This window comes from Stegostoma tigrinum, chromosome 27 (assembly GCF_030684315.1).
Source record: "Stegostoma tigrinum isolate sSteTig4 chromosome 27, sSteTig4.hap1, whole genome shotgun sequence".
NCBI classification, from domain to species: Eukaryota; Metazoa; Chordata; class Chondrichthyes; order Orectolobiformes; family Stegostomatidae; genus Stegostoma; species Stegostoma tigrinum.
The window spans coordinates 17,873,725-17,895,778 of record NC_081380.1 but is presented as its reverse complement, the minus strand read 5'-3'; the positions used below and the strand labels follow the sequence as shown (position 1 = coordinate 17,895,778).

At 39.7% G+C, this 22,054-nt stretch overlaps 1 protein-coding gene across 1 annotated transcript in view; it reads right to left on the bottom strand.

Moving 5' to 3' along the window:
* The window catches only part of nf2b (NF2, moesin-ezrin-radixin like (MERLIN) tumor suppressor b), a 65,249-nt gene that overhangs the window by 31,408 nt on the left and 11,787 nt on the right, over positions 1 to 22,054 (bottom strand). The window contains exons 2-8 of the mRNA XM_059655456.1: positions 21,364 to 21,492; positions 18,448 to 18,573; positions 10,044 to 10,166; positions 6,858 to 6,941; positions 4,369 to 4,437; positions 2,027 to 2,109; positions 1,257 to 1,332 (exon numbers count right to left, since the gene is read on the bottom strand). Of these exons, the coding sequence (XP_059511439.1) occupies positions 1,257 to 1,332; positions 2,027 to 2,109; positions 4,369 to 4,437; positions 6,858 to 6,941; positions 10,044 to 10,166; positions 18,448 to 18,573; positions 21,364 to 21,453 (651 nt within the window). The 5' untranslated portion in view covers positions 21,454 to 21,492. The remainder of the gene's footprint in view (positions 1 to 1,256; positions 1,333 to 2,026; positions 2,110 to 4,368; positions 4,438 to 6,857; positions 6,942 to 10,043; positions 10,167 to 18,447; positions 18,574 to 21,363; positions 21,493 to 22,054) is intronic.

Sequence of the window (22,054 nt, the reverse complement as noted above, 5' to 3'; positions counted from 1 at the left end):
TTAATACTCCACATCATTTTACCTTCATTGATTAACTTTATTTCTTCTATGCTTTACTTTTATTCTCATTAAATCTTTTTACTTTGGCAAACTCAATGCTCCCATATCAAAATTAACTCTACGGATCAATTCTTTCAGTGAATTATTAAAGTAAATCTGTTTCAGCCTGAAAAATGCTCTTCAACAAGGTTTTAGTTTTTTTTAACTTGAATTCCAGTGCAGCTGCTCAAGTTCCAAAGTTCTGAAGAAGAGTCAGTTTTGGATTTGAAATGTTAACTCTGGTTCTACCAATACTGCTGAGTTTCTGCAGCATCTTGTTTTTATTACAGCCTAGTACATTAATGGGACCTAAGAAGGTGATCGTGTGCATTTGGATAACCCTAAGAGTCAACTTGTGTTGTATATTTGTACAGCTTTTCTTTGATATGTTTCTTCAAATAGAGGGGAAACCTATCATAATCCCCTTGCTGTCCCTGTATGGCAATGAGAGAATGGAGTATTCATTCTGTATAGGCAGTCTACTGTATCATTCCATCATGGAGTTATAAGGTTATGGATGCAGCCTTCAGTAACTTCTGAATTTATCATGTATAATGCATTTAACTGTCATACAATTATTAATGGATTGATATTTCTCCAATTTTGTGTTTTGGGGTAATGTAATGAACCTGACATTGTGCAAGAAGATTAAGTTCTGAATCCTGGAAACAGCATTTTGCTTGTATAAGGCGAAACTCAGGATAGCTGGGTGGGAGAAACAAATAGGCATGCGACAAAGTTGCTACGGTTGCTAGCCCATGTTGTCATCATCATTTATCAATGAATACCCTTTGTTCTACAGATATCAATTAGGAATTTTTGCTGGAAGAAGTTACACCACTATTATTCAGTGCTTCTGTGGGTCTCGACTAAATTCTGGCCAAACTTGAAAACTGGTGCTGTGTGCCTTACCCCACCTTCATCATAGACTGATATAGCATAGGCAGTCATTCGACCTATTATCCATGTATCATGTGAGGGGGTTAGCTGAACAGAGACTAGGAAGGCACAAGTTCCAATCAGAAAGGACTTCATCAGCACCTCTGGATTAGGAGTTTGCATTCACATCAGCCATAATCATATTAAATGGTCGAGCAGGCTTGAAGGGCTGAATGGCCTATTCCTCCTGTTCCTTGACTTCATTAGGATTGTCCTTAAATTAGTTTTGCCCAAGCTCATCTCTGTGTTATAATTTTAGTATGGCAACCAATACTTACTGTGATCGGGAAATAGTTTACTCCATACATTTCTAGGTCTTGTGCAATCTTCAAATATTCCATTTCAGCTTCATCTCTGTCAAAAATGATAATAGCAAACATGTAAAGGTACACAAAAGAAATAAGTAATTAATGTTAACTGTATATCCATAAAATGCTCGTTGTATTGAAGACGTGGTGAATAATTGGAAATTCACCTATGCTTGTATCAATGTGATTGCTTTTAATTGACAGTTATAGTTTGCAAATGTATCACTGTAAATATTAGTGAACAGAGGCTCAGCTGCAATATTTGATTTCAGTTACTATTTGCTATCCATATTTTGAAAATTGACGCACTTGCTTCCCAGAATAATAGAAATTTTTGATCAACTTGTTCAGACACACCTCTGAGGGAAGGTGAGATGTGAAGCTGGACCTTCTGGCCCAAAGGTAGGAGCACTAGCAGTGAACAACAAGACCTCTAAAGCATTCTGCACCTGGTATTCCTAAGCAATCTCCATCCATGTACAATCAGGCCTGAATCTGCTTAGCTTCCCAGGATCAGATGGGATCAGACGTTTTCAGATCGACATGGCCATAAGCACCATGGCCATAGTTATTTTACATTCACCTTGAATAATGTAAGAATAACATTTATTGAATTATCTAAATGGGACTTGTAACAATGATATTTCAATGCCACTTATTTTGTTGCTCCAGAAGATAAAATAAACATATAGATTACATAAAAATGTATCCAAGGAACTTTACTGTGAAGCCATGCTCACCTGGTGATTCCCCTGTGCTCAGCATACCAAGCTGTTATTTTTTCTTCCCACATATCTGCTGTCATTTGATATTGCTTAAGGACCTAAAAAGTACAAAATAGAAGTAAATTGTCATTAAGCATCAGGTTTACTGTAGTGTATAAAATTGTTGTAAACTGTTCATGCCCCCAATTATGTAGTTGTGGCAAAAATGCCCAACTGTAAACATGTCAGCACTGGGACCTCAAGAGAGGAGGCCACACGAATATTTGTCGACAAACTCCTCTTCCTCCATTCCCCTTTGATAAGGCTAACGGCACAGCATAATTTTTGCAGAGTGTTTTTGCTTATATTGTTCATCAGAAAGTGTACGATCCTAGATTTAGTCTCCCACGCTGATGCACTCCATTCACAGTTCAACAAAACACCTCCTAATATTGTCATAAATCACTGGGGTGGTGCACTGCAAATCAAGCTCCAACATTCCCAGAATGATCATATATGTGAAAAAATTTTATCATTTACCCGAAGTCCCCAATTTAGTTTGAGCGACGAACTCCGGTTAAAAGAAAATGTTCACCAGCTTTCTGAACTTAACAAGAAAACAGTTTATGATAAACAAATTGTCTTTAACCAACTGCAATTAGGAAAAATGGACTGCTAACTTCTATTTTCTGCAGCTTAAATAGTACCCCGTTTTTTTCACCTCACATTCAGTCAGACAAGACATGGATATTAAAAATGGAAAATTAAAAAGAAATCAGGGAAGCATAGTAGAGCCAGCCTGGACCACATGAATTCATAAGTCATTTCGTTTGGTTTCTTCCAACTTCTTCTAGTTCTTCAGCGCACACACAAGGTTGTTTGCATACAGATGCTCACTTTCATTTACTGATTGAAAATTCATCCTTTTGCGCATTCAAGTGTTTCATTCCTCCTTAAACAGGGAATTTGCTGAAAAAAGTCAGTATGAAACAGCTAGCTACTACTGAGATTTCCAGGTATCTCCACACTGCAGGCAGAAACTGAGATATTGTGGTGCTTTCTCTTTGCAGGGTGGATGATTGTCCACTGCACTGGCCCCATTCAAGCCATTTGATCAGGAGCCAAGCAAAATGTTGCTATCAAGCAGTTATTCCTTTGTTCAGAACTCATTTACTCAGCGGTATCTGTTTCTGCTCTCTCTGATTCAGTGAAAAATACAGCATTGCGTACAAATCATGACGAGTTCCAGTCAGCATGATTTTTAAAACTGTAGCCATCTTTTTGGACAGTCTCTTTGATTTAAAACAATATCTTCCTTTTCAGTTCAAAAAAGTAAGAAAAAAGACATGACCTTTAAATTTGCATTTCCTCCTTTCTTTCAGCCAATTTCTGATGAACATCCTAGATTTGCTTGCGATATTCACTGTTTAAATTTTTTATAACAGCCATTCAGGTGGTACTTTATCAGACAATAATCTGTTACTAAAAATATTTTCAAAAGAATGAAGGTGACAGAGGAAACACGTTTTACACGGTGCATTCTGTCTCACAATGGTACCCTATCTGAAAAGGTGCAGAAGGCGAGTCACAATTAATATTTAACACTGAACTGGATAAATACTTGAAGAGAAAGCATTTACTGTGGAGTGGGAAAAGCATATGAGAGTTGATTTAAATAACTTTCGCTACTGCCATCCATCCTTGTTATATCATTGTATGACTCCAAGATTTCCTTGTGATATGAAGTCCCTTTATAACAATTTGTTAGGCAGGAACTAATAATATTAAGATTTGTATTCCCAACTTCATATTCAACATCATTTCTGTTGGATCTTCCATCTCTTACCGAAAATCAATTTTCACTGAATCTTTGCAACAGATAAAGGAAATCATAAGTGCCCTATGTTTAATTTATAATACTTTTTGTGCAGCATTACACAACAAGAATAAAAAGCTGCAATTAAATTTACATAACAATGTATAGAGCTGGATGAACACAGAAGGCTAAGCAGTATCAGAGAAGCAGGAAGGCTGACATTTCGGGTCTAGACCCGAATGTCAGCTTTCTTACTCCTCTAATGCTGCTTGGCCTGCTGTGTTCATCCAGCTCTACACCTTGCTTTATTAGATTCTCCAGCATCCGCAGTTCCAACTGTCTCTGAATCAAATTTGCATGTTGTAAAAGTACAAGTATGGTGAACTGTCACTATTAGAGTCTTATGATCTGACATAAGATGACATCATCAGCCACCTTGGCAGAAATATCTTCGTCTAACCTTGCTGCCTGTAGTGTAAACACCTTTTTAATAAATTTCCTGTTGTTTTACATTTGGCTTCCTGATCCTTCTTGGAACTTAACAGGAGATTCCAGAACTTACTCTTTTAGGTAATAGTTCATCCTGAGCCAGGAAGCCAGGTTTATGAAAATTAGGATCATAGTCTCCATACTGTAAAGGAGAAAATATAAATATAAGTATTACCACTTCTGTTGAAATATATAAATGCCATATGTTCAATATTAATACACAAACAACACATTATAAATCTTAAAATATTCTTATACTGAACTGGATTTTGACAGAGACTAAATAAATCAATTAAAGCAAATACTGAAAGATTTTTGAGCAATAAGAGATACGGAGAGACAGTGAAAACATTGATTTAATCCAGAAGTAGCCATGGTCTTAATGGCAGAACAGACTCAATGTACTGTATGGCCAATGCCTACTCATATTTCTTATTTTCTGAGTGCGAGATTTGGCAGAGTATTTTTATATATTTTCTAATCAACCTATTTAGAGATGTTACTTACACACCTCTGGAACAGTTGGGACTTGAACTCAGGACTACTGTTTCAGAAGTAGGGAGATTACCACACACCCACAACAGCACCCAAGCCTACTGCATCTAGTATTGCCAAGCAGTCTCCCATCCAAAGGTTTGAGTCTGCTTAACTTCTGACATCAGGCATTTTCAGACTCCCAATCATGCTTTCATTTGATGTTCACATCTTCTACTATGGGTAACTGAACCAAAGCCAGCAATGAAAACCTATGTTTTAGCCATTTAAGTACTCTCAAACTGCCTGACCAATTTAAGTGGCTCATGAATTCAGCATGGACCAAGAATTCAAACTAGGCTCAGCAAAACTCAACCGAGTAACTGAATCATCAAGATGAATCATTTAAGGTGTAATCTTTAATCAGAGCATAGAAAAAAGCTTCAATGACTTCATTTCAGTCACTAATCTGGCGTTTTCTCAAATTTTTAATCAAGATTCTACAATAAGTCACTGAACCCTGCAAGGAGAAAAAGTCAAGGATAATGGGGACTGCAGATGCTGGAGAATCCAAGATAACAAAGTATGAAGCTGAATGAACACAGCAGGTCAAGCAGCATCTCAGGAGCACAAAAGCTCCAAGATAACAAAGGAGAAAAAGTCAAGTCTTGTCATGCTCCTGCAAATAAATTGGAGAAGATTACTGGCTTTTCGTAATCTACACCAATTCTAGATAAAATCCAGTAAAATATCAATCATGTACATGGAATTAACAAGTACATTAAGCGAAGAAAATGCATTCCAAATGCTCAAAAAGGAGATCTAAAACTAGGAGTTGAGTCTTCTTTCTATACTATTATCCCGCTGCAACAGTCAGGATCGAAACTGTATTCCGAAGGAGGGTCACTGGCCCTGAAATGTTAACTCTGGGTTGTGAGGTTTAACTTGCTTACTTGAGGGATCTTGTTTTGGTTGTTACCTGCAGTAAAGTTTAAATCATTGTTTCAGTACCTGATTGTCTTTGAGATTTCTTAACAAGTAGCTGAATCAAAGCTAGCTGGTGGTGATTTACCCACAACAGGATTACTGGTAATAGCTTTCAAAGCCAGATTTATTCATTAATTGAATTTAAATTCCACCATTCCCTCCTTAACAGCATATTTATGTACATACACACGAACTGCAGCCGTTCAGAAGAACAGCTCACCTCTAGCTTCTCAAAGGCAATTAGGGATGGCCAATAAACACTAGCATTGCCAAAGATACCCAGATCCTGTGAACAAATAAAACAAAAGCTGCCACGGTAGAATCTGAATCTCTGTCTTCAGGATGTGAGCTCAGACCCTGTGGAATACCAGTTCAGTGACATTAGCACTACACCAGCATTAGCCAGTAAACAAAATAAATCAGACAGAAACAAAAGAACAAACTGTTCCTTGTTGATTCCCTACTGGTAATGCTCAAGATTAGACTGACTACCTAGAAGGTGGTCCTCTGTCAGGGAGAAATAACCTGTCCACCAGACAGGTCTGGGCAAAGGAAGGTGGAACACGGTTTAAGTTTATTGAAGGGATCAATCAACATCTATTGTGCATTTGCACCAGATTCCTGAAAAGGTGAACCTTAGAAAGTAGTAACAGGAGCACAAAAACAAATTAAACCCTTTAGTTTCAAGTTGCAACCAAGGACAAAAGCAGCACTTTCCCTCACTTCTCAATACACAAAGACAAATTATCAGGTCTTATTTTGGATATCTAGCACCGAGAACTTCATTTGACTCCATGGACCTCTGCCAAATTAGGTCATCTGAATAAGTCAAAATATCCCTTTTATAACCTTAATTAAAATAGCCTCCCTACACACAGAGGTGCTTAATCGCCCAATTAAAAGGGAAAAATACTAATTTAAGACTGTAAAGACATGGCCTTTCTGTTAGGAAACTTCAGCACCTTATGTAATCGCACCTTGACACAGAAAAATGTTACTTCAATTCTTTGAGGAAAAGCAAAAACAATGTGATAGCTGGTGTAAATTTTACATTTACAAATGCAGAAGTGGAATCCTCCAAATTTATCATCTTGCACAAACCTTAGCTTGAACTGCATAAGATGCCAACAACACTGAAGCCTCGGGGGAACAGTAAATCTCTTCATCCAAAATCTGCTTCTTAACCTACAAAAGTGAAAACAGTAATTAGTTCCAAATTAAGAATCTATAATTTGACTATCACATGAGTGATTTTAATTATATGAGTCAGCCAAATGTATTGGAACAAAATAGTTCATAAACTGCACTGGAAGAGAAAAAAAATCAGTGAGGTGTCACTGAAACACAATAAATAATTCTGTTTAATAAGCTCACTCTGCAAAAGTAATTGGAAAACCCATGGCACACATCAACATCTGAACACTACTCTTAATTTGCTTAGATATCATTTTAATCCAGTCATAAATTAAGCAAGGTTTACTTGTTGCAGATATTAATTTGCACCTTTAATTTGTGACTTTTCAGGCTTCTTTCAAGGCATATTACATGCTTTTTTAGCTGAAAAATTAATTAATTTCTTCTCTGCAGCACTGCATAATTCCCAGCATGCAATCAACAGATGGAGATATAACCTGCTCACTGCCACCAACTGCATCCTGCCAGCTGTGACTCTCTGCTTTTATTTTCTTTACCACAGCGATCCCTCACCTCAAATAATAAAATCCAAGCACAATTTTTATGCTTAGTTACTTGAACACAAAACCCATGAAATTATAGAAGTCTTCGGTGCTGAGTGATTTGGATATCATACATAAGTTGTAGAGAGTTAGCATGCAGCTACAGGAGGTAATATGGAATGCAAACAGAATTTTCACATTTATTACTAAGCGAATGGAGTACAAAGCAGGGAAATGTTGTTACAATTGTACAAGTCATTTGAGAGGCTGCATTTGGCCCCCTTACTTGATGAAGGATGTAATTGCAACAGATGCAGTTCAGAAAAAGCTCACTAGATTAATTCTGGGGATGAAAGGCTTGTTTCAGGAAGACAGATTAAGCAGTTTAGGTCTGTACTTGCCACGGTTTAGAAGGATGAGAGGAGATCTAATGGAAATATACAGGATGCTAAAAGGAATTGACAAAATAGACAGAGTGGATGCTTTCCATTCTAGAATGAGAGGTCATAATATTAGGCTAAGGAGTGGCAGATTTAAAACACAGTTGAGGAGGAATTACTTCTCTCAAAATGTTGTGAATCATTGGAATTCATTACACAAGAGTGCAGTGGCCAATGGGACACTGAATAAATTTGAGGAGGACATTAACAGATTTTCAATTAGTTATGGGTGAAAGGAGAATTGGGAGCAGGTAGTAAGGTAGAGTTGAGGCCATGATGGGATCAGCCATAATTGTTTTATATCGAGAAGCAGGCTTGAGGGGCTGAATTGACTACTCCTGCTTCTATCTCTTTTGTTCGATAGACTGGATTCTTTTGTGGCCCTCTCTCCATCCACATCAAAATCTCCACAGTAAGCATAGGCCAATTTCATATTTCTTATTCTCCTAGCCCAAAAATGGATTAATTGCATTCATCACTTCTTGGTCTACTGAGCCAACTTAAATCTATTTGAAGTCTTTTGTTGTCTTGCTCAATATTTGCCAAAACTCCACTTGAGCCATCAGCACCTTTGAGGTGTTATGTTCAAGCAAAATTTCTACTTCAAAGGGAACAAAAGTAGACTCAACACCAATTGTGAGGTACATCACTAACAATCCTGTTTGAGTTTAAGTGACAGTCATTATCTCTAACTTTTTATATCTTGTCAATCCACTAATTTTGTATCTATGTCAGTACCTTTTTCCTAACTTTGTGCAACAAATTGTCCATGACAAAACTTTTTAAATATTTTCTGAAAATCCATTTAGACTGCAGCACTTATTGCCCATGAAATCAACTATTTCCTGAAAAACTTACAATTTTATGATACTTACGTGACTTGTATCACAACCCTTCGACGTTTTTTTTCCTTTCACGTACCTCCCAAAAGTTTTATATTCCAGATATTGATTTTTTTTAATTACCTGATAGCAATCAAACATTTTTAGCCATTCTATTAACCTATACCTTATATCTAAAACTTCTTCTGTCTTTCAAGTTGACATTTTAATCTTCTCCTTTACCCTTGACATTAGTTAAATGCTTCACCACAAATCTAGTTAACTAGCTTGCAAAGATATAGGCACAAAATTTGTTCCATTCAAAGCCATCCCATCAAAACAAATTACAGTCAAACCAAACCTGTGGAATCTGAACACATTCTTCCCACATTCTGACTCTCAGCCATCCATTTACCTTCTTAATCATATTCATTCGTGTGTGGTACTGGCAGTAAACCTAAGATTCACTTTGAAGTACTACTACTTAATCCACCTTGTTACAGATGGAATTCTTTTGCATAACTAAATTGCTTTAAAATATTGCTTCTACTAAGAACTATAATTTTCAGCTAAATCTTTGCCTTGTCCAAATACTTCTGGCACTGTGTGTTCTTATTAGCTATTTGTTTGAAGGACAAAGTTTAATTCTAAAATTACCCATCTATTCCTCTAACGACTGAGTTCCCCAGTATCCTTTCGTTCTCACTTAACTCTTTCTTCCTTTGGATAAACACTTCCTCCAATAGAATAGTGCAGTTTACCCCCAACCACGCCTCAAACTTAGTACGTTTGAGCTTGTCAGCCCAGTGAATAACTCTTCTTTTACACTTGACTGCTCTTGAGACTCTGTTTCCAGAAAGTCCTGTATCATGAAAGGTTTTGTAATACTTAGAATGCTACATTCCCTGAAATTTAAACAAGACTGCAGCTTCTCATCAACTTGACTTCAATGTCAATCTCCTGCAGTATCTCAGCTGCCTTCTCACTCTACTGGTCACTCACAGCTTGACTGCTCTTCTTTGTATAGCCTATTTAAATTTTACCAAACAAAGCATAGTCACACACGCATTCATGATTTTGATTTGCCCTTCCTTGACTGAGTGGAAAAACTGAATACATTTCACTAGCACTTATACTGAACTTGATCCCAAAACCAGATGTATAACTGTAAAATCCGACCAGATTTAGAAAAGGTTCAGTTCTCAGTAATACTGTATCAATGGATACAGTGCCCAAATCATTAATAAGAACTAAGCATTAATATTGCGGGTAACCAAACCATTTCGGTAAACTTCTATGTAAAACAAACTTCCAAGAGAAAAGCAATCATGTGATTTTACGCACACCAACCTGCAGAAAGAAGAGGTGCTGTGTGATTTCCTGGACAAGTTCTTCTTCTACTTTTTCTGGGTAAAATTTGGCCAAGAAATGAAATGTGATTGGATCCTCTTTAGGAACCTCTTGATCCAATACCTGTTTACAGAAATACGGCAATAAATAAATTCCCTTAAGTCACTTAAAGCTGGGTCAACATCTACCTCCCAATTACCGCTCAAAAAAAGGCTCCTCTTCAGATTTTTTCAAGGGCTACTGTATGGTATTCACTGGGTCCTTTTTTCATTCTTACTCATTTATTAAATGTCACATATTAACCACACTTCCGGTATTTGTGATAACAAGGCGTAGAGCTGGATGAACACAGCAGGCCAAGGAGCATGAGAGGAGCAGGCAAGTTGACGCTCCGGGTCCCAGAGGGATCCGGAGCATCAGCTCTCCTGCTCGGCCTGCTGTGTTCATCCAGCTCTACACCTTGTTATCTCTTCCGGTATTTGTGTTGACTTATTGGGTATTGGAATCATACAGAAGCAAAATTAGAAGAATTCATCAATATCTTCAGTAATTACCAAAACTCAATGAAATTTAAAGCACAAAGAAAGCATTAATTTCCACAGTGTCTAAATTGGTACAAGACAGCAGGCATTAGCTAAGGTTTCTGCTTTACAACACCCACAGTTTTTGGTTTTTACAAGCGAACAAGATTTAAGAAAAACAACTGAGACACATTTTTACAAACAAAATCGCCACCCTAAACACACTTTCCATAGAACGGTATGATCACAGCTAATATTTTTCCATATATGCACAAAGCTAGATCATTTTAGCCAGATAATTACAGACTGATTAGCCTGATCTCGGTTGTGGGTAAGATTTGAATCCATTGTGAAGGATGAGATTTCTGAATACTTGGAAGTGCCTGCACAAAAGGGCAAAGTCAGCATGGCTTCATCAAGGGGAGATCATGCCTGACAAATCTGTTAGAATTCTTTGAGGAAGTAATGAGCAAGTTAGACCAAGGAGAGCCAATAGATGTTATCTACCTGGACTTCCAAAAGGCCTTTGAAAAGGTGTCACACAGGAGGCTGCAGGATAAGTAGAAGGGCCTGTGGTGTTAGAGGCAAGGTACTAACATGGGTAGAGGACTGGCTGTCTGGCAAAAAGCAGAGTGAAGGAATAAAAGGGTCCTTCTCAGGATGGCTGCCAGTGACAAGGGTCACCACAAGGGTCAGTGAGGAACTGTGGGCATTCTGGCTAAGATTGCAGATGACACAAAGAAAGGTGGAGGAACAAGTAGTATAGAGGAGGCAGGGAGGCTGCAGAAGAATTTAGCCAGGTTAGGAGGGTAGGCAAAGAAGTGACAGATGGAATACAAAGCAGTAAAGTGTGAGGTCATGCACTTTGATTGGAAGAATAGAGGCTTAGAATATTTTCTAAATGGGGAATAAATTTAGAAATAGGACATAGAACGTAGAACAGTACAGACCCTTCGTCCCAAGATGCTGTGCCGACCTATTATCCTACTAAGATCAATCTACCCTGCATACCCTACATTTTACTATCATCCATGTGCCTATCCAAGAGTCACTTAAAAGCTTCTAAAGTATCTGACATCACTACCACTGTCAGCAGTGCATTCCACACGCCCACTACTCTCTGTGTGAAGAACCTACTTCTGACACCTCCACTTTACCTTCCTCCAATCACCTTAAAATTATGCCCCCTCATAAGAGTAATTTCTGCCCTGGGAAAAAAGTCTCTGGCTATCCACTCTATACATGCATCTCATCATCTCGTAAACCTCTATCAAGTCACCTCTCATCCCTCTAGGCTCCAATGAAAATGCCCTAGCTCCCCCAACCTTTCTTCATAACACCTGCCCTCCAGTCCAGGTAGCATCCAGATAAATCTTCTCTGTACCCTCTCTGAAGCTTCCACATCTTTCCTGTAATGAGGTGACCAGAACTGAACACAATATTCAAAGTGCGGTTTAACCAGAGTTTTATAGAGCTGCAGTATAATCTCACAGTTCTTAAACGAAATTCCCCTGCCAATGAAACCCAACATACTGTACGCCTTCTTTACAACCCTATCAACTTGGGTTGCAACTTTGAGGGATCTATGGACGTGGACCCCAAGGTGCCTGTGTTCCACCACACTGCCATGAATCCTGCCATTTACCCTGTAATCTGCATTCAAATTCGACCTTCCAAAATGAATCACTTCATGCTTTTCTGTGTTGAGTTCCATCTGCCACTTCTTTGCCCAGGTCTACATCCTGTCAATGTCCTGCTGCAATCTACAACAGCGCTTCACGCTGTCCACAACTCCACAAAACTTTGTGTACAAACTTACCCTTCCACTTCATCATCCAAGCCGTTTATAAAGATCACAAAAAGCAGAGGTCCCAGAACAGATCCATGAAGCACACCACTGGTCACCGAGCTCCAGGCTGAATAGTTTCCATCACTACCACCCTGTGTCTTCTGTTGGACAGCCAGTTTTGTATCCAGACAGCCAAATTTCCCTGAATCCTATGCCTCCTTACTTTCTGAATGAGCCTACTATGTGGAACCTTATTGAATGCCTTGCTAAAATCCATATACACCAAATCCACTGCTCTACCTTCATCAATGTGTTTTGTCACATCCTCAAAGAATTCAGTAAGGCTTGTGAGGCATGACCTGTCCCTCACAAAGCCATGCGAGCTATTTCTAATCAAACTGTGCTTTTCCAAATAATCATAAATATTATCTCTCAGAATCTTCTCCAATAATTTGCCCACCACAGAATGATATTTGCCACACTCTAATCTTCTGGCACTACTCCAGTGACAGTGAGGACGCAAAGATCATTGCCAAAGAACTAGCAATTTCTTCCCTCGCTTCCTGTAGGGACCTTGGATATATACCATCTGGCCCAGGGGACTTATCTATCGTCAAGTTTTTCAAAACTTCTAGCACATCCTCCTTCCTAACAACAACCTGTTCAAGCATATCTGCCTGTTTCACACTGTCCTCACAAACTTCAAGGTCCCTCTCACTGGTGAATACTGAAGCAAAGTATTCATTAAGGACCTCCCCTCCCTCCTCTGACTCTGCACACGAGTTCCCTCCACTGTCCCTGATTGGCCCAATCCTCGTTCTGGTCATCCTCTTGTTCCTCACATAAGTATAGAAAGCCTTGGGGTTTTCCTTGATCCGACCCGCCAAGGTTTTCTCATACCCTCTTCAAGCTCTCCTAAGTCCATTTTTCAGTTCCTTCTTGGCTACCTTGTAGACCTCTCGAGCCCTGTCCAATCCTTGTTTCCTCGACCTTAAGTAAGCGTCCTTGTTCCTCTTGACTAGGCGTTCAACATGTCTTGTCATCCAAGGTTCCTTCACGTTACCATCCTTTTCCTGCCTTAGGAGGACAAACCTATCTAGTACCTATAGCAACCACTCCCTAAACATACTCCACAGTTCTATCATGCATTTCCCTGAGAACATCTGATCCCAAATGGAGCTCCATTGTTCTTGCCTAATAGCACTGTAATTCCACCTTCCCAAATTAAATACTTTCCCATACCGTCTGCTCCCATCCCTCTCCATGACTATAGTAAAAGTCAGACAGTTGTGATCACCATCACTGAAATGCTCTCCCACAGAGATCTGACACCTGACCTGGTTCGTTGCCAAGCACCAAATCCAATATGGCCTCCCCTCTAGTCGGCCTATCTACATATTGAGACAGAAATTATTCCTGGACACACCTGACAAAAATCTGCTCCATCCAAACTATTTGCACTTAGGAGGTTCCAGTCTATATTAGGGAAGTTGAAGTCGCTTATTTCAACAACACTATTACTTCTGCACCTTTCCAAAATTTGTCTGCCAATCTGTTCCTTAGTGTTTCTGTTGCTACTGGGGGGACTACAGAAAACTCCCAATAAAGTGACTGTTTCTTTCCTGTTTCTGACTTCCACCCATACTGACTCTGTGGATAAACCCTTATCCTTCCTCATTGGCTCTCTGCTTGCTTTATCTGTCTGTACACTGGCTACCCCATCCTCTGATCTGTAGCTCTGGTTCCCAGCCCCCTGCCAAACTAGTTTAGACCCTCCCGAAGAGCTTTAGCAAACCTCCCGCCCAGGATATTGGCGTCCTTCCAGTTCAGGTGCAACCCATCCCTCCTGTACAAGTCCCACCTTCAGCAGTGATCCACAAACCTGAAGCCCTGCCTCCTATACCGGCTCTGTAACCATGTGTTCAGCTGCGCGCTCTCTCTGTTTCTACCCCCACTAGCTCATGGTCCCAGCAGTAATCGTGAGATTATGACTCTACTCATCCTGGCTTTCAGCTTCCACCTTAACTCCCTATAATCACTTTTCAGGTCCTCATCCTGCTTCCTAGCTATGTCATTGATACCAATGTGTACCACAACTTCTGGCTGCTCTCCCTCCCCCTGCAGAATCCTGAAGACTTGATTGGAGACATCTCTGACAGTGGCACCCGGGAGGCAACATACCATCCTGGAGATAATGGGAACTGCAGATGCTGGAGATTCCAAGATAATAAAATGTGAGGCTGGATGAACACAGCAGGCCAAGCAGCATCTCAGGAGCACAAAAGCTGACGTTTCGGGCCTAGACCCTTCATCAGAGAGGGGGATGGGGGGAGGGAACTGGAATAAATAGGGAGAGAGGGGGAGGCGGACCGAAGATGGAGAGTAAAGAAGATAGGTGGAGAGGGTGTAGGTGGCGAGGTAGGGAGGGGATAGGTCAGTCCAGGGAAGACGGACAGGTCAAGGAGGTGGGATGAGGTTAGTAGGTAGCTGGGGGTGCGGCTTGGGGTGGGAGGAAGGGATGGGTGAGAGGAAGAACCGGTTAGGGAGGCAGAGACAGGTTGGACTGGTTTTGGGATGCAGTGGGTGGGGGGGAAGAGCTGGGCTGGTTGTGTGGTGCAGTGGGGGGAGGGGATGAACTGGGCTGGTTTAGGGATGCAGTGGGGGAAGGGGAGATTTTGAAACTGGTGGCTTGGGGACCGCTTTGCAGAACACCTCCGCTCAGTTCGCAACAAACAACTGCACCTCCCAGTCGCAAACCATTTCCACTCCCCCTCCCATTCTCTTGATGACATGTCCATCATGGGCCTCCTGCACTGCCACAATGATGCCACCCGAAGGTTGCAGGAACAGCAACTCATATTCCGCCTGGGAACCCTGCAGCCATATGGTATCAATGTGGACTTCACCAGTTTCAAAATCTCCCCTTCCCCCACTGCATCCCTAAACCAGCCCAGTTCATCCCCTCCCCCCACTGCACCACACAACCAGCCCAGCTCTTCCCCCCCACCCACTGCATCCCAAAACCAGTCCAACCTGTCTCTGCCTCCCTAACCGGTTCTTCCTCTCACCCATCCCTTCCTCCCACCCCAAGCCGCACCCCCAGCTACCTACTAACCTCATCCCACCTCCTTGACCTGTCCGTCTTCCCTGGACTGACCTATCCCCTCCCTACCTCCCCACCTACACCCTCTCCACCTATCTTCTTTACTCTCCATCTTCGGTCCGCCTCCCCCTCTCTCCCTATTTATTCCAGTTCCCTCCCCCCATCCCCCTCTCTGATGAAGGGTCTAGGCCCGAAACGTCAGCTTTTGTGCTCCTGAGATGCTGCTTGGCCTGCTGTGTTCATCCAGCCTCACATTTTATTATCTATACCATCCTGGAGTTTCACTCGGCAGCACAGAATCTCCTGTCTGTTCCCCTAACCAGTGAATTTTCTATCACTATCACTCTCCAATTCTCCCCCCTTCCCTTCTGGATCTCAGTTACATCCAAATTCCTTTGCTGACAGTTTTAAAGCTGTTATCTCTCATTTGTGGCTTCCCTCTCCTCCACACACCCCACCTCCCCCATCTACAAACTCCTTCTCCCCTAAAAATTAACAGTTTACTCCAATACTCCTTTTTTAAGGTGTTCCAGCACCCTAAGAACTACAGCCATCTAAGGAGGCAGCTCACCACCACCATCTTCTTCATGGCTATTAGTGATGGGTAAGAAATGCTGTCCTACACAGCAACGCCTAAAATCGGTGGACAAATTTAAAAATCTAAATCATTAATAGTGCAGTGGTGACAGTAGAAAATGACCTAGAAGAGGATCTTCATTTGGGTTTGACATTGGTATTGAATTTGGCAACATTTCCATTTCAAACAAAGAAAGCTTTTGGGAAGTTGTGCTTTGGATTACTGATGTAGTTATTGTAAATACTGTCATTAGTTAACCAATTTTTAAAGGTATCTTAAAAGTATAACTATCTAAATTGGCAGCTTGTAACTAGGTTCTGACATGAGGACGTAGCCCTGAAACATTAACCTTAGCTTCTTCTCATTACAGATGTTCCTATTCCTGATGAGTAATTACAACATTTTTTCTAGTTTTCTTACAGATTACACCCCTCACCACCATGTATTATTATTCATGCTCATAACTTGCAATGCTTTTATCAATGGCGCCTAACTAATGCTATTATGGACACCAATAAGTAGGCATGCAGCATATTGGCATACGGTTACAACACAAGATATTATGCATTTTGCATAAAATAACGCAGGAATGCATGCAAGTCCTACAACCTCACTTTTTAGGTAATATTCATCAACCACCCTTTTGTTACATTTTCTGGCATTGTCCAAAGTTGCTATTATGAAGTTTTTAAAACAGTAAGTTATTTTTTATTTTCTTCAATAAACAGTTTAAGATGTAAAACTGGCTTTTAGGGGATGTATTGGTCTAGTTTTCTCATTGCTGAACTATCAATCCAGAGACCTAGGTAATGCTCTGTGGACCAGGTTCAAATTTGAATTCAAGGCAAAAAGAACTGTGAAAGTGAGATGTTCTATGTTCTAATGATGAGTCCAATGCATTGCTGATTGGTGTAAAAGCCCATCTGCTTCACAAATGCCCTTGAGGGATGGAATCTGTCAACCTTACTTGGTCTGGTCTACGTATGATTCCAAACTCCACAGCAACGTGGCTGACTCTTAACTGTTCTCTGAGCAATTAGGAATGGGCAATAATGCTGGCCAAGTCAGTACCACCCTCATATTGTGAATGAACTAATAAAATAAAAAACGTATATTCTATCTAAATGGTCATTTGGTAGTTAGAACTTGAGCATTGATGAGAAAACACATTTTCAATGCTTTTTGCCTTGCACTCATCAGGACATTTCACAAGAATACAAATTCAAGAGAAGCCAATATTTTAATTGCATGAGAAGAGAATGCTCATCAATTGGCAAGTGGGTTCTGTTTGATAGAGGTGTTGCCATGAAGAACACAAAATAAAGCTCACTGATAATTAACTGACAGGAATTATTAAATTTTAAACCAGGCAGATTGACTCTGATTGACCAGGTTACTGCCCTAAGAAATGAAACTGAATGGCTATCACCTATTTTACTAAGGCAAAATGTGTGTGTATGTGTTTCTGTGTGTAAAGATCAGGGCCCCAACAATTAATAAAGGTACCTTCCAGTAAACAAAAATAAGTCACAGTGCTGGCCTGATGGGCAATTCTAAACGGATTGTCAGTGTAATTCCTCACATTTTCAGGAATACCAAATAAATGTTGTCCAATTGCAAAATCACATCTAATGTTAGAAACTGTATTGCTCATTTTGCAAGAAGGAGCTGGTTAGATACAGTCAGTACCTTGCTTATTTTAACTCAAGGGTCATGCTGATACAATCTGCCAGTTTTTGTGAAGTACAGCCTACATCACACCTGCACGGAACTTCATTTACGACATCACTCTGATCTTTTTTAATATAGAATCCCTACAGTGTGGAAACAGGCCCTTCAGCCCAGCAAGTCCACACCAAAAGTCAGAGCATCTCACCAATACCCATCCCCCCAATATGATGGACGGAATGTCTTTTTAGCCTGATAGCAGCATTCTATTAGTAGCCAGGATACCTCAGATTACTCCCTGGAAGGGTGATATCTCAAAAGTTTGAGTGATTGGTGTAGGTGTTTCATGCTGCTAATCTGCAGTAGCAACACAAGTAATGTTCACCAGTAACAGGATGCTGTTGTCAAGTGAAAAGGCATACAAATGTTGGTTTTCCTATTGAATTGATATTCTTGCAAAATATCTTGATGACTGCAAGGTGAAAAGCTTCGAAAAAGTATGTCTTTCTTCAGCAATATCCTATCCAACAGTATAAAAATAATACTCACACTAAACGCAACACACTGTTAAACAAGAAAATAGTTCTTTTTCTTAAAATCAACATCAAATATCTTTGAAAAATCTGTGGATTTCATTGAAACATTGTTCACTTGTAACTTTTAAGTTTCAAGCATTTTCAAATCTGATAAACATTTTCTTGATTTCTGCAGTTAACATTTTTTAAAACAAAAGCTTTTAAAAATACCCTTTTCTCCATTTTCAGCCACGCATATGTGTCTTTTACGACATATCGCAGGCCGAAGAACCAGGTTTCACGCAATCCAATTGTTCGACACACCAAGTCAAATAAATCCTTCCCTTTCCATTTCACCTACAAAATATAAAATAAGACAGTTAAAACAAAACATTCATTTCTTCACGCGAAGAACTAGTCTTGGACGTCACTATGTAAATAAGTAGCTGAAGCAAGTGCAATTGCTCTGTAGCAAAGAGTCCTGACCACTGTGGATCTGGACTTTAATTGAGAAGCTTCCTTATTCAATCCTCGTTGAGAATTAACATTGTTTATTTCACACAAACTAACATTTAAAAAGCCTCAAATATCCTCACAGTGTCCATAAGTGTAAAAAAATTACGTGAGAGCAGGCAAAGCTAACCATACCACCCAATAACTGAACTGATGCCTCACTCATTACCAGATATTCATTTACTAGCAAACAACAGTAATTGACAGCGACTAATTTCTCTCCGAGAAAGAATAATTTTGATAAGTTTGATAAAGGCAAGATCAGTTGTGATCCTGAAGACGACACTGCTTAAAAGCCATAATCATTACCAAAGCTGTAAGCAGTGTGAAACACTTTTACAACATGAGTCTCGTTATTTCCAGAAATGAAAGGGATAATTTAGCTTGGGTGATGGGAATAGCTAACAATGTTGTAACTAGTTCAATTTTTGTTTGACACACTCATTTATTAATGTAGAAGCTTTTCCAAAAATACAACAATTTTGGTGAAATTTATAACAGGTGTCTAGAGTTCAGATCACTATACCTGGTTTCTGTTTACACAGATCTGTAACAAAGTTGGTTCAAACTGACGTGTTACTATATTGTAAAGAGTCAGTCAGTTGCAACTGTGTTACACAGGTTTGCCTGTAAGAAAAGTCAGAAATAACCGCGAAGAAAAGAACATATATTGAGAGAATTATATTAACATTGTGTTTTGAAAGGATGTGCAAGTATTTCAACTATAAAGAGAGACTATAAAGGCTAGAGTTGCCTTTCCTGGAGTACAGAAGCTGAGGGGATCCCCAATTGAAATCTACAAAATTATGAAGGACATAGACTGGTGGGGTGGGAAGAAGCTTTTCCCCTTGGTCGTGGGGTCAATAACCAGGTGAACAGATTTAAGGAAAGGACAAGGGGGGTGTTGAGGGGATTTAAAGAAAAATGTTTTAACCTGGGTGTGTGGTGGGTATCTGGAACTCACTGTCAGAAAGGGTGATGCCGGTAGGAACCATTACAATAGTTAAGTAATATATAGATGAACACCGTTGCATACAATGAAAAATAGGGTTCAAGTAGATTGATGCTTCATGACCAGCACGGGCACAATGGATTCTACAATCACTGTCCTGTACTTTCAACTGTTTAAAATAGTACTATTATAGCCCAGTGTTTGTCCAAAAACCTGAAAAGAATCAAATAAACTTCGTCATCTTAAGTTAGTTATTTCTGATGTTAATTTTGTACTGGTTAAATGGAAACTCTATGTACTCTTTATATAAGGTAAGGAGCACCTATGAAATCTGTATTCAATTTTATGCTTACATTAGATTTCTACCTCCATCCTTATAACAGAAACTGACCATATTAACTTGTAAAAAATCATTCTGTAAGAAGTGCCTGCATTGAAGGAAGGGTATAATTACGAAGTTAATTATATTAGCATCCTCCATGATACACACAGATTTAGGCATATATTATGGTAAAAGATTAAAAAGTATTCATAGGATTTTGATTGTGAATATATTGCTAGTCAGTTCGCACGTGATGCTACCTACACCAAGTCAAAGAATAGGGTTTACACAATAAAAGCAAAGTACTCAATGTTGGAGATCTGAAATAAAACCAAGTGCTTAAGAAATATCACAGGTTGTTTCCAAAATGTTTACTGACCTCATCTCCTCTGGAGATCTTCCTGCCACAGCTCTCCACCAGACAGACCCCTAGCCCACACAGCCCACTTCAGACTTTCTTCCGTAAGTCCACAAACTGAACAGCACTGGCAGATCCATAAGTTCAGCTTTTTCCTGCCTCGCTCAATCTTGATTTCATTTTTTCTTCCTTCCACCTATATTTGTGATACTTCTGAAGCTTTATGTCAGTTCCACAATTTCTAGTTTCCTGCCCCTGGGCACCTTCTCTTCACCATGGATTTGCAATCCTTCTACACCTGCATCCAAAATCAGGAGCTCTATGTTTCTTCCTTGAAAGAAGATCTGAATACTCCAAACCTCATCGTTCTCCTTTGCCTGGCTGAGCCTGCTCTGACATAAAACAAATTTTCCTTTAACTTTCTCCAAGACACAGCTAAGTCTGTCTTTTTGTGGGGTGTGTGGGATTTTGTTTGTTCTAGTCTTACTCGCAATGTCCAACAACTGTTCTTTCTCTGGTACATTAATGATGTCATTGTTGCTACTTCCTAATCTTGCCTAGATTTGCAAGTCAACAATTTCAGCTGTGTTTAACCCATTTTCTGCACTTTTGCCCTCATCTTTTTCCCCTCCCTCCTTGACCAATGGCAAGGATTCCCTTGTCCTCATTTCACATCCCACCAGCCTCTACGTTCACAAGATCATCCATCACTTGCCATTTCCATCACCTCTGGCAGGATGCCACAAGTAAACACATCTTCCCCTCTCCAACAGCATTATACTTTCCCTTCATGACATCCTGGTCGATTTTCAACATCTCTTTAGCTACAGCTCATTTTGATAGGGTCTTGCTGTAGCTATACAAAAACTGGTTATCTGATTTGCCTATGTAGCAACAGTAGATACACTTCAAAGAATTCAGGCAAACTACAGCCACAACAAAACCTGACATAAATTCAAGTTTCCTTCTTTTTACAAGATAAAAACAAACTTTCTCTTTTACCTCACAGCTAAATTCCATCTCTGCATCCATGGTGATAACCTTAACTTTGAAGGTTTTGGGTTGTTTCTTCTTTAGGCCCATGATCGACATGTTGCTTCCAAATCCTTTCAACGTCTTCCACGACTAAATCTGATAATTGAAAGCACAGCAGTAAGGTCACAATCATGATGTATAACTGAATAGTCACATACATTAAATATGTAAAGTTTAACGCATTGTAAGTTGTCTTTACCGACCCAGTGACTTTACTGAATGACTTAATGAGTAGATTCTTGTTGCTATTTCTGCAAATTCTCCTGTGTTTCCAACAATCTTCTGCTGAAGGGAGTGAAAGGACCCTGCAGAAAATCCAGATAATTCTAAATGCCAAATTCAAATTTTGAGGTGATGACCTCAGTAAACTAGACTGGGCAAAAGTGAGAAAAAAAGAGCAAACATGAAAAGTGCATCAGAACCACTTACACCCCGTCTGAGTAAATTGCAAGAGATGGGCCAAAAAGGATGCACTTGATCAGTTACAATATCTGTTCCACTTAAACAAATTACAAATCATGTCAGTTTTATGAACATTAAATAAAAAAAGCTTGTTGCTAGCCTTAAAGCTTGAGGCAGTTTTGAAAAGTAACATTCCAAGGGTTCAACTTGACAGTTCTTGGGCTGAACAAATCAAAAATTAAAAGATTCATGATGG